The sequence below is a fragment of the Carex rostrata genome, chromosome 6 (assembly GCF_964058835.1).
Source record: "Carex rostrata chromosome 6, lpCarRost1.2, whole genome shotgun sequence".
In the NCBI taxonomy this organism is placed as follows: Eukaryota; Viridiplantae; Streptophyta; class Magnoliopsida; order Poales; family Cyperaceae; genus Carex; species Carex rostrata.
The window spans coordinates 1683756-1702481 of record NC_135923.1 but is presented as its reverse complement, the minus strand read 5'-3'; the positions used below and the strand labels follow the sequence as shown (position 1 = coordinate 1702481).

At 34.9% G+C, this 18726-nt stretch overlaps 3 protein-coding genes across 4 annotated transcripts; 1 reads left to right on the top strand and 2 right to left on the bottom strand.

Annotated features, from left to right (window-relative positions):
- Positions 1-5402: 5402 nt before the first annotated feature.
- On the top strand, positions 5403-9099 carry LOC144555455 (alanine aminotransferase 2-like). 2 transcript variants are annotated; one of them, XM_078303792.1, is made up of 15 exons: positions 5403-5529; positions 5632-5682; positions 5969-6019; positions 6129-6194; positions 6305-6366; positions 6739-6817; positions 6899-7003; positions 7083-7193; positions 7306-7443; positions 7549-7623; positions 7711-7828; positions 7914-8068; positions 8168-8242; positions 8469-8672; positions 8881-9099. In XM_078303792.1, exons 1-15 carry the CDS (start codon positions 5479-5481, stop codon positions 8995-8997), a joined length of 1458 nt encoding a protein of 485 aa, XP_078159918.1. In that variant the 5' UTR covers positions 5403-5478; the 3' UTR covers positions 8998-9099. The 2 variants fall into 2 exon arrangements, with proteins under 2 accessions (XP_078159918.1, XP_078159919.1); XM_078303793.1 differs by lacking the exon at positions 7549-7623.
- A 409-nt stretch (positions 9100-9508) lies between these two features.
- LOC144555454 (pentatricopeptide repeat-containing protein At3g62890-like) lies at positions 9509-12476 on the bottom strand. The gene has a single exon (XM_078303791.1). It carries the CDS (start codon positions 12349-12351, stop codon positions 10483-10485), a length of 1869 nt encoding a protein of 622 aa, XP_078159917.1. The 5' UTR covers positions 12352-12476; the 3' UTR covers positions 9509-10482.
- On the bottom strand, positions 12348-16909 carry LOC144555237 (uncharacterized). Its single transcript, XM_078303500.1, has 9 exons — positions 16884-16909; positions 16646-16711; positions 16245-16307; positions 15403-15471; positions 14500-14559; positions 14086-14146; positions 13715-13767; positions 13035-13199; positions 12348-12481 (listed from the first exon to the last, which is right to left on the bottom strand). The coding sequence occupies exons 1-9, from the start codon at positions 16907-16909 to the stop codon at positions 12478-12480; spliced, it is 567 nt and encodes a 188-aa protein (XP_078159626.1). The 3' UTR covers positions 12348-12477.
- Between the last annotated feature and the right edge of the window lie 1817 nt (positions 16910-18726).

Sequence of the window (18726 nt, the reverse complement as noted above, 5' to 3'; positions counted from 1 at the left end):
GTTTACGTGGCCGCATAAAATTTAATCTATGCAGTTGCATATGTAGCTGCATATTCGTATCTTGTTGCAATCTGAATAAAAAATTTATATTCGATCAAATATGCAGTTCTGCATTTTCGACTGTATATTCGGCTGCATATTTATTTGTATAATACCGTGTATTTCTGCATACTTGTTTACATATATATAAATTCTCATTTAAAATCCGTATATATAAGCCCGCATAAAAATCAATATTTACAGCCATATACTGCATATGCAGTTTGCGATAACCTTACCACATTTAAAAACATTGGCTATATGCATGTACATATTAATCCTACATTCCTACAACATTTCGAAGATATTTTGTATAACATATAACCGTACAAATAATAAAGTGGAGTAGGTTTGATGGACATCAGACTTACTTTGAGTTCAATGGACTCCAATGTTATCTGATCTGCTCTCAGATTCGTGTGTTTAGCTTTAATATTTATCTCAATGTTATTAGAACCGGACTGGACTGGACCAGTCGGTTCGACCAGAAAAAATCGGATCTGGTTTCCGGCTCGGCTCTTCACAAGTATCGTCTAAGTTAATAAACTGGCCATAACCGGTTTAACCATCCGGTTTTATCAAAATCCGCTGAATCAAACTCTCAAATCTTGACAATTTGTGAAATGAGAATCCGAATTAAACTAGCAAATAATTTCTGGATCTGGTTAATTTTGAAGTAATCAGAATAGTATCTGGATTCAGTCCCGATTATCTTTTTTTTTTTAAAAAAAAAAATTGGTAGTAGCTCACGTTCGTGAGGAGGATTCAGTCCTGATTATCTAAATGGGGATATCCGGTACTATCCGGAACCCCTTTTTAAGGCATAAACAACACTTCGTATTTCTCAGCGCTTGTCCTTCTCCGCTCTCAGCGCAAACTTCAGCATCGCGGACCGACTACTATACAAGCGCCTCTAGCTTATTTTTATCATAATTGTGGGACAAAGTGATTGAGCATTGAGTTCACAGACCATACCGCTTCTCAATTTCAACTTATGCACTAGGTCAGTTGACATTATCCAACTTTTTTTTTTGGTTGCACTGGTGCAGTGAGCCAATTCATTCTAACTCATTATATTTTTATATCTTAATTAGGTCATATTTGATTGTGAAGTGGTGGATTAAACCTTCCACTTTACTTTTAAAGAGTCAAATGAGGATAAAATTTGAAAGAATAAGATAGATTAAATTTGAAGGAGTAACTTACTCTGAATTTACTATTAATAAGTTTTGATAATTTATTTTACAGACAAATATCAATTGGTCAATACATAAGATGTTGATGTAAAGAACAAGATTTCAATCTGTATGAACGCGTTCAGAATTGTTGGATGGATTCGAATTAATTCATTTGACAATTAAAAAAAAGGTACTCTTCTAATTTGATCTAAAACTTGCAGAGATCAAATTCTAAATCAAAACCTCACATAGAGCTATAATTTTTTCAAAAAGAACTTCGAATGTTAATTCAACTAATTAAAAAAAAAATCAGTAAACTGTCTGATTCTGATAATTTATGCGCTTTAATTTCTGTCCCATTAAACTTGAAACATCGGACTTGGCGCTATTTTCATAATCATAGATAGCATTGAGCCCAATAATATCGGGCCGTATTCTCTTATTGGGCCAAGTATGTTCTCTTCAGCTTCTCCATTGCATTAAGCCCAATAATATCGTCTTTCTTTCCCTTTTTTGAATAACGTTATGCAACTGATTTATCTAGTCATTCATATTCTTCTGACAAAACCTAAACACTTATTATATTAATATATATTGCATTCATTTTGTTCCACCACAATGTTACAAAAGACTCTTCAATAACAAATAGATGTTGTTGTCTTGTGCCGTAATCTACTTATCTGTTTGACTAGATTTGCAAAATATATATAAATTGTATTTTACAGTCTGTCTTCTTGAGATATTGTGCAGGTTCACGACAACAGAAGATTCAATAATTATACATCAATGATGAATTAATAAACTGCTATACAACATCAAGGATGTAGTCATGAAGCACAAGATATTGGACAGCAGAAGCATCATCTCAAGATTATGATATTTAATATGTAAAATTGCTAAAGTAAGCTTGAGAATGAACTAAGTGAGACCTACCATCACAATGGTCCAGAACCGTTGCAATGGAATAAACAAACCCTCAGCCGAGTCTGTTAAATCAATCAGAACAATCACCTGACAGTCGAGATTCCAGAGGATTTATGTTGAGAAAATCGTTGTAACGGTCCATGACCGTTATATACACATCCATGACCGTTATATACACAAATCCACCGTTATGGTTCCCTCAGTCCAAACCTGTGCAAATTGACCTACCGTTGTAACGATCCATGAACCGTTGCAACGGTCGGGGCAACTTACTTCGTTTTTATCATCTCTCTGTAAATGGAAGCAATGCCAGGGTTTGGACAAGGACTCTAGCCGCCCCCAACTTCAATATTTCAAATTTTCAGATCTAGAGAAAGCCGTTGTTGCTTGTGCACTTAAACTTCAATACTCACAATCAATCTCAAGCTTATTCAATCAATACAACAACTACTAGAGTGATCCTGCAAAATCAAACCATTTATCCCTTGAGCCTTAGTTGCTCACTTTGTTATCCTTAAGCCTTAGTTGTTGACTTTGTTATCTTTGAGCCTTTAGTGCTCGTGAGCCGATTCCGTGCTCGGGCCATGTGACTTCTCAGAAGATTGTAAGGGCTCACCGGTTCCAACTTGTACTCATTTCTCATTGGGTAAAGAAAGACGCGCTATCTCGAAGGTCACGGAACTTGGAGACACAGGCATTAGTGCCGAACTTTGTAAACAACTCTCGTGTCAAGTGTCTCAAACTCTACTTTTTATTTTATTGTTTATTAATTTAGTTTAGAACCAAGTTATTCTAGTTTTCACCAATAATAACTCTAAAACACACTAGGAAATTGTAACATAGATTAAAAGCTTAAAAATGCCATATTCACTCTCTCTAAATACCTTTGAGACTAACAGATGTTCCAAAGAAAAGAAAAAAAGAATTATCATCTTGCAGTTATCCCTTGCCTCAACTATTTACAACATGAAGAAATTAATCCTACCAATTAAAAATTTAATAACCAACAGATACCTTAAATAATTTGACTCAATTTTTTATTTTTTATTTTGCTTGCAAAGTTGTGAGGGGAATCGAACTCTCGATCTTTGGGTAACCAACAATTTTATATATTCTTTTTTAGCCAATTGTGCTACCTCCTCTTCCCAGAAATTGATATAGTTGCTGACAATTTTATATTATGCACGTCAAAAATAATAAAATTTGATACAACTTTTATTATTTATTAAACATCGGAAAATCTGCAATGATCTATACTTGAAAACTTTTGATGAAATATCAAGAAATTTAAATTGCATACAATTTGATAGACCAACCATTTTATACAATAACATGTTTATAAATCAATAAAAATATGTTTTTAAAATTTTCATCATAATTTGAAAAGTATTATTGAAAATGTAAAAGTAATTTATTGTTAATGATCCCAGTCTAAGTTAATATTTTAGCTGGACTTTTGATAAATGATAGTAAAATCATAATTTGAAACTAATTTATTAAGATTGAAAATTTGTATCCAGAAAGCAAACAAAAGTTGTATAAATTTGTGAATAGCTCAAACATAAATGGAAGAATTTTTTTTAGAAACCATAAAAAAAAAGATAACTAAACCAACTTGATTGCTTTGATTTTTTTCAAAAATCATAAGAACCGAGATACCATTTTGGTCCGAAATATTTTTTTTTTGGAACCGAGATGCCATTTCAGTCTGAGATATTTTCGCAAGTTTTATCGAACAACTATATTATTTTTTGATCAAAATCTGTGGAAACAGTTCGGACCAAAATGACATCTCGGTTCTGGGAAAAAAAAATTTAGACCGAAATGACATCTTTGTTCGATCTTATAGTTTTTGTAAAAATCAAAACAATCAAGTTGGTTTGATAATTTTTTTTTTTATTCATGGTTTGTAAAAAAATTTATAAATAGAATTAAAGTATATGACCTAGTAAAATTGATATTTATACAAATAGCACGCTGAAAAAGAAACCACCGATCTTCCTTAGTAAATCTGTGGATGTGCCGCTGTAATTCTTCGTACCCCGGATACCAAAACCAGTTCACACATCTCCTTGACTCCTTCCTTTTTAGGTTTCTGTAGACTGTAGGAATCCATTTGCTTTGCATGTAGAAAACACCATAACTCATGCGGGTTCCCCACTCTGACTAATATTAGAAATAACTCCAATCTCCAGCAAAGCAAGAGCTGACAATATTGAATGGCCAAAGGTAGCACGTGTCCGACACTCACGGGTAAGTACATGGAAAAACACAGTCTGTTAGTTGTTTCGTGTCGAACTGTGTCGATTCCGTGTCCGTGAGTTCTCTTAAAAAAATGAAAAAGGAGTCAACCCTTCATTCAGCCTAGCTTGATCCTCTACGGCGCTCTTGTATATTTATGCTTTTTGTTAGATACGCATTTAATTCTTGTATTAAATGGTTTTTTGACATTTTCGAACCGATCTCAGAATAAAATGCAAAAAAACATATAATACATTTTATTTGTAAATAAAAGGCGTATAAAACGTGAGTCACGTATTATTCGGGAGAAAAATGCAAAAAAAATAAAAATATATATTATTTTTTAATTTTTTGTGACTTTATTTTTTGCTGAGTTTTTTTTTTGGAATTTTTTTTTTTGCTTCCTTATCGTACTAAATCAATTCCGAATTATACTCGAATCACAAATTTTTGAACTCGCTAAACCGAACCCGAACTTTTTGTTGGTCATAGTAATTAGTCTGTTAATAATTCCAACAAGTTCTGATTTGTCTAATAGGATATTAAAAGTTCAGATTCACCCTGATGAGACATATGTCAGGTCAGCAACAACATCGCTGTACAGAGCATGCCACAGAGGATCTAAGTCCCGCTAATTCACGAGTAGCCGCATTAGGTACCCACAGCACCAGTGTTGCCAAATCCACAGTCTTTTTTTGATGAAATCCAGTCAACACCAGCAGCTCTGCTGGAATTCCAAATCGGGTCTCTCCTAAGACGAATTCGTATCCCCTCAGGTTACCTGACTGAGTAGAATTGAATCGGACGGTCCGAAAATGAATTGGCACGCATCTCCAAGCACAATTAATCTTGCTCCCTGTCATCCCGAATCCTGACCGGTTGAGAGTAAATCTGACCCGTTCGCTTCAACTGTGTTGAGTCAGGTACCTGGTGGATACGGATCCCTCCTAAGACTGATAACCCGTTATCTAGTTGTTGATCGTCCGATAAGGAAAAGGAGAAAGAAAAACAGGGGAAATAGCACTTCTCTCTCGCTTCTTTATAAGCATTCAGTCACAACTCACAACTCAATCTTCATTTCTCTTTCTCTTTCTCCATGGGATCCGAGATGACTGATGCCGTTGCTATTCATTCCATTAACCCCAAGGTTTGAGCTTCACATTTCCTTTTTCTTTTTGCTCATAAATTAAATTTGCCCTAAAGACTGAACGCATGAGCAAAATTTCTTTCTTGTTTATATCATATCTAGGTTTTAAAATGCGAGTATGCTGTGCGTGGAGAGATTGATACTTACACTGAGGTAATTAACTTACTGTTCTTGTATTGTACCATGTCAAAGCACAACCATGTAATCAATTTTGAAATGGAGAGGTCCATTTCTTTTCTTTAAATGGACAGATCCATTTCATTTTATGGGGGAGATTTCCATTTTTATCCATTTTGAAGAAATAATAAAATGTAAAATTCTACATGTTGTAAGATTTTATGTTAATTTGAGGAATATTGAATTTTTTACAAGTTTTAATTAAAAACACTAAAATTAATTATATTTATTTGAAATTTGCAATTTGAAATATGTTATCCAGAACTTGGAACAAGAGCTGCAAAAGAACCCAGGCTCGCTCCCTTTCGATGAGGTTTACAGTTTTACAATATATTTTTTTTTATTTTGGATTCTTTCTGATTGTTTATTTGCATTTTCAAATTTTTCTCTTTGTTGGTGAAAATTCAAATCGTTTGTTTCAGATAATTTATTGCAGTATTGGGAATCCTCAAGCACTTGGTCAACAGCCTATTACATTTTTTCGTGAGGTGAGTGTTCATCGTAGTTCCTTCTCAAAATATATATAACATACAAATGAATTATAATTGCATTTTTCTAAATTTAATTAAGTATTATTGCATGTTTGTGTAACTTTCAGGTACTTGCCTTGTGTGACCACCCTTCTCTTTTAGAAAAATCCGAGACTAACACTTCTTTTAGGTATCTTTTTTTTTAATAATATAATTTGAATTAAAAATATCGATGAGATGTTTACGATAATTAATACGATGAGTTATTTAAATAGTATAAACATCTGGTTGAAAAGTAGAAGCATCAAACCTAAGTTTTCTTAACAAATTTTTTTTCTTATTGTCCACTTTTATTAAGATAAAATGATAAAACCTATTGTAAAAGTATAAACATCTGATTCAAAAGTATAAAACCTGTTAGAAGTGTAATAATTGATAAAGGGTAAATTACATTAGTATAATTTTTAATTTCCATGATAAGCGATAAGCGCCTCCATTTATGAACTTTTACAGTGGTGATATTATTTTCTCATTGGTCCTTTCATTTTTCATTTTCTGGCAGCTCGGATTCTATTGTAAGAGCACACCAAATCCTGAGCTCATTCCCTGGCAAGGCTACAGGTGCCTACAGTAACAGCCAGGTAAAATCAAATCCTATTCAAATATTAATTATTTTCTGTTGATTTAGTTTTGACAATTTTTCTTTTCAAATTCAATTTCAGGGTGTTAAGGGATTGCGAGACTCAATTGCTGTAGGAATTGCAGCTCGTGACAGTTTCCCTGCCAGTTCTGATGACATTTTCCTCACTGATGGTGCTACCCCTGCGGTAAATATAATTTGCTTTAATTCCTCTACTTAATGTTCCTAAATTGTTTAAAAATTTGATTTTGCAATTTTTTTCTCAGGTGCACTACATTATGCAACTCTTGCTGAGATCAGAAGCAGATGGAGTTCTCTGCCCCGCCCCTCAGTACCCTCTCTACACGGCCTCAATTACTCTCCATGGTGGCACTCATGTATGCTTCTCAAACCGAGAACCGTTTTTTTTTTGTTAAAAAGAAAAGATAACCTGTGTTTGCCGGTTTTAATTGAGCGTTGAAATATTTTATTGTAAATTATTGTCTTTAGGTGCCATATTACCTTGATGAAGCCAATGGATGGGCACTGGAGATCTCTGAGCTTAAGAAGCAACTGGAGAATGCCAGAACAAAGGGTATTATTGTCAGAGCTCTGGTTGTGATTAACCCTAATAATCCCACTGGCCAGGTAAAATTCAAAAAAGTTCTTCACTTTTCACCATTTCTCTTTTTTCTTTTTCTTATATTCCTCTTTTTTCAAATTAATTCCTGATTGTTTTGACTACTGATTTAGGTTCTTACAGAGGAAAATCAAAAGCAAATTGCCGAGTTTTGCAAGAAGGAAGACCTTGTTCTTATTGCTGACGAGGTAACATCAATGTAATTGTCTGAATCTTAGTAAGCACAATTTAAAATCTACAATCTGACATCTTTGTCATTTTTTTATATTTTACAGGTTTACCAAGATAATATTTTTGCAGAGGGCAAGAAATTCAACTCCTTCAAAAAGATTTTTAGGTCGATGGGTTACGGCGAGGACATCCCCTTGGTCTCGTACCATTCCATCTCGAAAGGTATGCGTAATAAAAAAAAAAAATTGATCGATTATACTTTAAGGTTGCATCGGTAAATCTTTTTTATTGTTTCAATATGCACCAGGGTATTATGGTGAATGTGGCAAGAGAGGTGGTTACATGGAGGTTACTGGTTTCAGTAAAAGTGTAAGAGAGCAAATTTGCAAGGTTGTATCAGTAAATCTCTGCTCGAATATCTCTGGCCAGATTCTTACTAGCCTTGTCATGAACCCACCAAAGGTGTCAAAACTCAGAAACAATCTATCTGCTCTGAAATTTAGAAAAAGAAAAAAACATGTTTATTTTGAAAAAAATAATTATTCTGAGTAACTGTTGCAGTCAGGGGATGCATCATACGAGTCATACGCGTCAGAGCGGGATGGCATTCTCAAGTCTCTTGCTCGCCGTGCAAAAGTAAGATCGGTATCAGGAGCTATATTTTTATCCCTTTTGGTTTCTCTAAAGAAATTAATGGTAAAAGAAAAACCGATCGATGACCATGTATATACTCTTTGATCAAATTTCATAACAAATGAACCTGTTATATGCACTTGGATTCAAACCCTGTTAGAAACACTATCAAAACTTAGAACAACAAAATTGAATAAAATTAAAAAAAGAATGAACATTACTCATTTAGGCACTGGAGGATGCATTGAACAATTTGGAGGGAGTGACATGCAACAAGGCCGAGGGTTCTATGTTCCTCTTCCCACAAATTCACCTCTCAGAAAAGGCGATTAAAGCCGCCAAAGCATCCAAAATGGCACCTGATGCATTCTACGCACTTCGCCTCGTCGAATCTACTGGAATTGTCGTGTTGCCAGGATCCGGCTTTGGCCAGGTTTGTAATGACATTTAGATATCTCTAGTTCTGTTCAAATACATGTCAGATTTCCGAAGACAAGTTCCAAATTAGTTCCTCTGTCATGTAGAGATTTTCAGTAATTTGAAAAAAAAATGATTGAACAGCAGTAGAGGTTCTACTCTCTTAATTAGTGTCTATGGTAATTACACTAATATTTGCTTTGTTTTCATTTTGTTAAATAAAGGTACCTGGAACATATCATTTTAGGTGCTCAATTCTGCCGCAGGAGAATAAAATTCCGGCCATCGTCTCCCGTCTTGCGGCTTTTCACGAGTCGTTCATGAACCAGTACCGGGATTGAATGGCTGTTCCATGTACAACATCTCATTGATAGAGAGTGATCCATCTGTATTTCTGTTAGAATATAGAGAGAACATTTGCTTTTCTGGTTAAATATATAAAAAGAATTATTAGTAAAATGAATTTTTTTATTCTAGATTTTGGTCTGTATATATTTTTTTTAATCGGGTTGAATTTGACTTCTAAAGTTTTTATTTACCGGATATTTTCTGATTTTGGTTAGAGATAGTGCAAGTGTCATACCAGTCTATGGAAAATAACCTGATGCAATACTCTTTTCATTTTTTTTATTTTCTTCCTTTTGTTTTTGCTTTTAGTAGCGTTTATTAGGTAGTTTATCTATTCAGGTTTCTATTAAGCTTATTGTTACAGACTTTCATTTGTTTTAATCAAGCATGCTTACGGTCATCCAGTGTAAAATATACTAGTTCTTTTTTTTATTTTAAAAAAAAAAGAATGGCACAGCTGTTTTCTTAATTTCTTAACAAACTTTTTTTTTTTTTTTTGATTAATTCATGCCCTTGGGCCTCCAATTACATTTCATTCCTATGACTCAAAATCAAGCTATACTGACTACGACTCTATATCAAATAGGATTAACAACATCCTTTTTCTTTCTTTGAAAACAAAAAACTAAGCAACATAATCAAACTATATATCAGATCGGATTAACAGCATCCTTTTTCTTTCTTTGAAAACAAAAACTAAGCATTGTAATAAAAGAGCCTATTTCAGAAATGTTGGATAAGTGAATCCCATATATGATTCTCCAGTCTTGGTACCTCTCCTTGCCAATTGGTCAGCAAGGCTATTGTCACTTCTTCCCACATGGTAGCAGTTGAAACTTGAATTTACCTTGAATTTCTTTCAGACTTCAAATATTTCCTTGTGAGCTCTCCAATCTACCTCCATAGGTGGTCCTTGTGCTGTGCAAGCCTCCGCCAAAGTCAAGTTGTCAGTGAGGAAAGTGCACTGTAGCAGGCCTTGAGAAATAACAAAATCCACTCCTTGCAACAAAGCCATTGCTTCTGCCTGCAAAGGGCAGCATACCAGCACCCTTTCTGTTTTGTATGCTATTAGAGAGCCCTCTTGCTGCAATACAAATCCAATTCCTCCCATCCAGCCAACTATCCAAGACCCATCAGCATTACATATAGTGGATTGATAGTTCGGTTGGGGTGAAGAAGTACCTGATTGTACCGTTTTGAGAGAAGCGTGAGAAGTAGCCAGTGTAATCTCGGATTGAATTAGAGAGGTGTAGGTATTGAAAGTTTTGAAGCTCGGTGTTTTTGCTTGGAATACTAGGTCATTTCTGCAGCGCCAAATAGCCCATAAGGCCATTGCCACTTCCTGCCATAACTCAGTTGGTACCAATTCCATCATTGCTAACATTCTCCTTGATTGATGATTGGAATGCTCCTGTTCGGATTGCAAGAGAACCCGCTATGAACAATGTACAAGCTCTGAGTTAGCAAAACCAGATTAATCACCAATAATCTTTGCAAGAGCACTCCCCGTTCCTGAAATGATGAAATCGGTTTCGATCCCTGACAATGATCTCGCGGTTAAAGACCCTCGATACAAACTTGCTCACCTCGTGACAGTCTCTACAGACCCTCAAGTTTTTTGCTATCCGTATTGTCTGCCCGGCCTCTGTGTGAATCAAACCAAAAGCTATGGCAAGCTTCTCGCTATGGTAGTACAATGCTTCTTCCTTTTCCTCCTCAGCTATGTCATGCAGGACCACACCCGCGTCGGCTACATAACCCTCTGCTTTTATCCACTCCAGCATTTCACCGAGCATGGAGTAAATATCCTTAGCTTGAGGATGGGACCCACTTCCGCATATGAATTCATTTACAACTCCGTTCATCTCGATTAACGAATGACCCGCTTCTTTATGTACCCCATTGTCACTCATCATTTTACGTACTTGTGCCACATCATCCCATCTGCCGGCGCCGGCAAACAAATTAGCCAACAGCACATACCGGCCACTATTCAAAGGATCTAGTTCTATGACCCTCTTACCAATCTCCCGACCCAAATTGACCACACCATGTATCTTACACGCACCGAGCAGCGCACCTAATATGTCGGCATCTGGTTCCATTGGCATCTGCTCTATGAGCTGTTTAGCCTCCTTTAAAAACCCGGCTCGACCAAGCATATCGACCATGCAACCATAGTGCTCCATTTTGGGCTCTATATTGTATTTTTGCACCATATAGTCAAAATAGTGCTTCCCCTCAGTGACCAAACCAGAGTGTGCACATGCACTTAGCAAATTTAAAAATGTGATGTCATCAGGAACCCCTCCTTCCATTTCCATCTGTTTGAAAACTTGAATTGCATCCATGCCTCGTCCATGAATCGCAAATCCACTGACCATGCAATTCCAAGTTGAGAGCCCCTTTCTTTTCAAACTGTTAAATACCTCAAATGCCTTCTCCAAGCAACCGCATTTGCAATACATGTCGATAATCGCTGTAGCCAGTTTTGAATCTACTTCAATTCCACTTGACTCAATTTGTCTATGAATCAACTTACCTTTTTCCAACAAACCTAAGCCAGTGCAAGCTGCTAATATACTAGCCCCAACATATTTATTCATCTCAATCCCCTCGGCTTGCATCTGATCAAACAGCTCTAACGCCTCCCTAAATAGCCCACTTTTCACATACCCTGTAATCATCGCATTCCAAGAGACCAAATTCCTCTCAGGCATGTCATCGAACAATGCACGTGCATCATCTATCAGCCCTGCTTTTGACAAACCACTTACCATAGTAGTCCACGTGACAATAGTACGATTATTCGATACATCAAACACCTTCCATGCATCATAGGGGTAACCACATTCAAGATACATACACAACAAGTTATTTCTGGCAAAGGGATCAGAACTGAACCCGAACTTGTACATGAGAGTGTGCAGCTGTAGGCCGAAGGAGAGAGAACTTGGGTGAGATACAAATCGCAAGAGTGGAGGAAAAGTGAATTGATTGGGTAATACATACTGCTCTAGCATGTGCGAGAGGAGAAGACAAGGAGAGACAGGGGGGTTGTGATGGGAAGAGAGTGCAAGAAAGAGAGTGTTATAAATGAAGGCGTCGGGGTGTGGGAGGTGGTGGAAGAGGCGGAGGGCGTAGGAGATGTCTCCGGAGGTGGAGAGTCCAGCGAACTTGATAAGGCGGCCCATAGCGTGGTTGTCAGAGGAGAAGCCGAGACGGACGAGCTGCGAGTGATGCTGCCGGAGCTCCGACATGGTTGAGATGGTGGGGACATAATATGAGGTGGCGCGGCAATGGTCGGAGGAGGAGGGAGGGAGTGAGACGGGTGAGAGGAGAGTCATGGAGGCTCCGCAGTTCGGATATTTTCCAGAGCTAGTAAAGTTTAGGGGTAGGGTAAGACCTTAGAAATTGGGAAATGAAGTCGAGGGACAAGCTCCTATGCAGCAGCTGAGTTATGAGTCTTCTCATCAACTAATTGGTAAAAAATAGAATTTGCACTTAATTGGACGATTAGGTATATCAAATAAAAAAAAAATAGAATAAAAGTTCTAACAAAGAAAGGAAAAATCGACTGATCTCCTTTAGTCATGCACCTCAATCAAACATGTAATAGAATGTATGATCAAATTAGTCTAGTGGTTCTGTGTGACCGTGTTACATGCAAAGTGCTTGATCGATCGACATTGCAAAGTGCTTGATCTAATTTGCAGTGTGAAAAACCATTACAATAAAATCGGGTAACCCTGTATTGTATGCATTTGTTTCCACTGTTATTATGGACTTGGATTGTACGACCGTGCTTTTCTACTGCCGACATCCAGCCTAAAACAGAAACATAAGTGCAATTTTCTGACATCATAAAAAACCCACTCTAACTGATGCCAACTTGTTGAACAGGGCTATTGGTTTTAGAACTAAAAGTGCAAACTGGAAAAGCAAGGACTTGATCCAGAATAACAACAGATGCAGACTTAGTACTTAGTGCATACATATTAAGATCAGTAAGATAAATCTATAATAATACCAGCATGCAGAAATAAGGCTTTTCTTCAGCGAGCTGACATGGCACCAAGCATTTGAATTGCTTCCGCAGGTGTTCTCAAAAAGCATTTGTATATCTTTGGTGAGCTCCTTTATTACATCAAGTGTATCATAAAAGAAAATGATAGAAGACAAAATAAGAGAGGACCTGTAATGCCAATAGAAGGTAAAAACGACTCAAATTCTTCCATTTGAGAACATACATATTGGTAATTCTTGCCTGAAAGCATATAAGATCTGGTATATATAAGTGAATCAGTTCACTAAGGTTTGCATTTTCCCTGCTAATTCCAAATGTTCACGAAACCAACATTATAGCTGCAGACAACGATTTTGTTTTTATTTGAAGGATAAACGCTGTTTTCATCTGAATAAAGAAGAGAACAAATAATTGAAGTAAAAAATAGAGATTATTGCGATACTAATAGTTACCACAGTGAAGATTCTTGAAGTTTTAAATATCTCCTGAACAATCTAACAATCCCATACTTGGATTATTAGACAGCCACAAAATATTATAAAAATAAGAGAAACCCTTCTCCTCTCCCACAAACCACAATAGGAACAAAAAGATTATTTATTTTGGTAAAAAGAAGATATTTCTTGGATAGTTTTTTGATAAAACAAATTCAAGATAACACATTACCACATGAGACCGAATACCTGAGTTTATCTGGTGATTGTGATGGCGTCTGACGCTTGTAAGCGGTACACTGCTGAAGTGGCAAAAACACTTTATTAATTGATGGGCCAGAGAGTTCATCTTGGTCGAGCTCGAAATCAAAAAACGAAGAATGTGGATTGATTGGTTTGGATTCTTTTATGGTTTCACAAATTTTGCAAGAGCGAGAAGAGAGTTTGTTGGAGAAGGTACACGCATGGCACACAAAATTACAAATAAAAAACTTCAGGAAGAGCAAAGATCTAATTTCAAATTTCCAATGAAAACACTGTTTCTCTACAAAAATTATTGGTAAGAATGCATGTATGTCATAATACGGTGGAAATTTTGAGAATTTGTTTAGTTTAGTTACCTCGAACAGCAGAAGTTGCAAATAAGGTGATAGCTTCCAATCAATGTCCTGGAGTCCAAATCTATGAAGTAATGCTCGTTAAAGAAAAAAAAAAAAAAAAATTGGTATAATATTCTGCCAAAATAAATTAAATTACCAGTAAACTTAGCTACTAAGATGTAAAGTGAGCTTAGGAATCTTTCAATTTTTCTAACTTAACAGAACAACCAAAAGAGGTTAGCAAACACAGGAATTTTTTGTATTTTATATATAGAAGAGTTTGATTTCCAGCAAACAGAGTGTCGTAGCAACAAAACTGTTGAGAGAAACATGAGAAAAATGAATCATTTTGAACTTTTCCTTATCAAGTATATTCTTTGTATTTTTTACCTAGAACTATTGTCTAAATATTTAATTAATAAATTAAAAAAATACCTTAAAAGGATGTACAACCAACATGATAGAAGTGTGTAACCTGTCGCATCAACTGAACTGCTGAAACCAAAATGAGAAAATATTAATTAAATTTAACTGTTACCTTTTATTTACTAAAAAATAGTGATGTAACATATTTGTAGAGGGCATTGTTGTGAGGTGTGCTTTTTGTATTGCAACTATTTTGATACTACACCTGTGCTTTCTGTATAAATATAAAATTTATATAAAAAGGAAGAAATATCAACATGTGTTACAAAGGGCAGCAACTATAAATGAGTATATTCTATTTTTTTTCATATTTATGTTGAAATTGATGTTTTAAAAGAAAGCTTAAAAAAAAGGAAAAGCAACACTCTCAGATTAGGTTTACAATCAGATTTATCCAACACGATTCTGACAAAATGAATCGTGCAAACTTACAAACACATGGTTGTTCTTTTTTATTTTTATTTTTACTTACCTTTTCATAAATTACTTGTTCATTTTATTCTTCATAAAAAGTGCAAGTTGAAATGAAAGGTATATAAAATGTTATAATGCATTATTGTGCTGAAAGTTAGAGAAGGCAAATTAAAAAATGTCAATGCGACATGAGAAATGCAGCAGAAAACATAAAAATATGTCAAGTTTTTTTTTATTATTATAACAGAAAGTGTTAAATTTCCAAGTCTCATAAGTTTTTTTGTAAGAAGAAGTATTTTTTAGATGTAAAAAATCAGCATCAGATCAGATCCAGAGAAGAAGATGATGACAGAAAGAAGTGAAAAAATGTGAACTCCCCATGCTTATTTCTTTTGGAAAAGTTACCAAAATTATTTGTTCATCGAAGCAGCAAACACTTTTTATTTATTTAGACGTGATGCCTAAATGTCAAATTAATAAAACCAAAAAAGAAAATACCTCAAAGGATTGTACAAACCAATAGAAGTGTCTCTAATTCCCAGCAAGCAGATTATTGAAGCAAATAAACTGATGAAACAAATGTAAGAAAAAAAAAATGGCATCATGTTATGATTGTAGTTGTATATACAGAGTAGAGAAGTCAACATACTGATAGTTAGGAGTAGATGCTGATTTTGTTATGAATTCATATAAAAGGAAAATCAGGACTGTTTACCAATGCAACAATTCATATTTTTTTCAGCCAGGTGCATTATATAAATTTTTTTATCGATGAGGTGCATTATATAAATTTAAGAGAATGCTATAAAGAATTAGGCTTAACAAATAGATATAAAAGTGTTTTTGTCATTATTTAGTAACTAAATGTTGCTGGCACAACACCTTTGTTTTTCGAGAACGGAAAATCAAATTTACCAGTAAGCTTAAGATATGTTAGTAACACCTAAACCTAAACCTTAAAACAACTAATGACGGAACAATTATGTCAAAATCCTGCTTGATAAAATTGAAAGAGAATCATAAATCTCAAAAATCAGCCATATCTTCCTAACTAAAAAGAAATTAAAGGTCAAACCACAATTGTGTACAAAAGGCTAACATATAAAAATAGAATATGTACACAGGTTTTACAAAGTGATGTAAGAATAAAGACTAATACTTCTGTGACTCTGTAAGATGTAAAGTGAGCTTAGGAATCTTTTAATTTTTCCAACTTAAAAAATCTAAAACAATGATTTCATATTTCCAATGGAAACACTGTTTCTCTACAAAAAATGTTGGTAAGAATACATGTGAGTCATAATACGGTAGAAAATTTGAGAATTTGTTTAGTTTATTACCTCAAACAGCAAAAGTTGCGGATAAGGTGACAGCTTCCCGTCAATGTCCTGGAGTCCGAATCTCTGAAGTGGTCGTTAAAATTTAAAAACAAAAAAGAAAGAAATTAGTATAAAATTCTGCCAAAAGAATTACCAGTAGACTTAACTACTAAGATGTAAAGTGAGCTTAGGAATCTTTTAATTTTTCCAACTTAACAGAACAACCAAAAGAGGTCAGCAAATACAGGAAATTCACTGGTACCAATTATCAGTTGACAGAACAACACCACCAACAACAGAGATCGGACAAGTAATCAAGGTCATACCAGTAAATAGAACCAAGACAGGTCAGACTGGTACCGGTTTATATATAAAAAAAATAACAGAATTACAACTACAAAATAGAAATAGATAGCTCACACCTTCTAGTTCTACTCGAGCTGTACCCCAAACTAATTCGCTGATAAGCAATTTCGTGAGTTCTGAATCTGTGAGAGGTCAAATTTAGAAAATTTGAAGGTACTCCATATCCTAAAAAAGCAAGCTTACACCTTCTCCAGTTCCGAAGAGATCCATATATTAATCAATATATGTATACTGGCACTCCTATCTTTGATTTTCTAATCTATCTCTAAAAAGTTCAATTTAAGTAAGCAGTACAGTTTAACACTAACCAATGTCCTCATTTTCACAGTTTACCACAAAAAACATGGAAAAAATATTCTGCTGACCTAACAAACGAAAAGTTGTAACAAAGAACCAGTCAATTGTATTAGTTTGGAGAATTGCAATTTACAAACCAAATGCAAATATTTAGTCCTTATAACTATTGTTTTAATTCCATTCTAGAAACCCAAAAACCCGACTCTATTAGCTGATTTTAGAGGACGGCAAGAATAGGTTTTAGAAACGATACCAACAGAGGAGAGGAAGGATTTTTTTTCAGTCACTGCCCTGGAGTCCCGATCCTGAAATAATGCTCTTCGAAGATCGGAAAAATTATATTAGCACAAAGTTACGGTGGAAGAATTACCATTACAAATCTACAAATGACAACTTTCAATCCTAAATTGGCAAAATCAGAATTAGAACTATAAAATAGAGAGCTCACATATTCTACGGTTCCGAAGAAATCCAGCGCCTGCTATCGACTCCTTCCAAAACCGTGTTGTCGGAGTCCAACTCGTTAGAAAAAACAGTGAAAGGCAGCGAAAATAGCGAGAGGAGAGAAGAAATCGGCAGAGAAAATACGAATGTGGGTGGGCGGAAGCTGAGAACGGAGAGGCGGTGGAGAGGTTTAGACAGAAACAAAGCGATAAAGGTTTCGTACCGCACAGACAGGAGAGAGAAATTTAGATAGGTTTGGGACACGCGTCAATAAAAGGAGAAAAGCAATTAGTCATTAGATCTCTATCTAACGGATGAAAATCGGAAATTTACTGTAGGTGAACAGTAACGGACATCCCAGATTATAACATTGATAAGATAGATACCAGAGAGATCAAATGTATGTTGCCAATGTGTGCTGCAAACTAACATGTTTTCTCTTTTCTTCCCAATAATTTATTTCAGTAAAATTAACCAATCTAATTCAAAGGTCTAATATTAATTTGATCTTCAAATCTCAAGGCCCAAAAAGGCTATTGGGCTAAATCTCGTTTGAGTTAAGTTATGATACTTTGCAATTCACCGATGTACATTTGTATTATGAATTTATATTTTATTTTTTAAATTCAAACTGCAATTTCTTTTAACTATTCTTTAGGTGGTAAAAAATCACTACTTTAAACCGTCGACAAACTTTATATTACTGATTTTCGGCCTAAATTATATTTAGCATATTTAGCAGTTCAGATTAAATATTTGAATTTTAGAAAAAAATATATATATATAAATTTATACCACAAATCTATGTGGGACGCAGTTTATTATCGATGGCTCTATTTGAACGACAGTATTTAAATGAGCGGCGGAAGAGGGTGGACTCACATGAAAAACTCTAATTCATTTCATCTCAGACTTTATTTGAATTGAAAAATTTTATATTTGATAACATTTCTTTAAAATAAATTTTTTGGACAACCTCAATTGCCCTCCAATCTTACACATTTTATTTGATGGTGTCAAACAAATGTCAGTTGTTCATTGTCAATTGAATTGAATTGGTTCACATATTGCTCAGGGGATGCCATTTGCTACAAGGTCAAGCGATCAAAGAAATGATAAAAATTGAATATATAAAACAACTTATAAATTAATTTATAAAATATTTATTTCTTTGACTGCTTGACCTTGTAGCAAATAAACTCAAAACTTTCAAGATTTTGCATGTACATGCATCACTAATGAAGTACATAAATTTAAACAGTTTAGATTCGATATTTAAAGTCGATCTAATACACTTTTGGAGCTGCACTCACCAAATTTTTTTGGTGAGCACATTACACCCTAGCTTTGCTCGCAAAAAATTATTAAATGTATTAATCTAAAGTTGGAAAAAAAA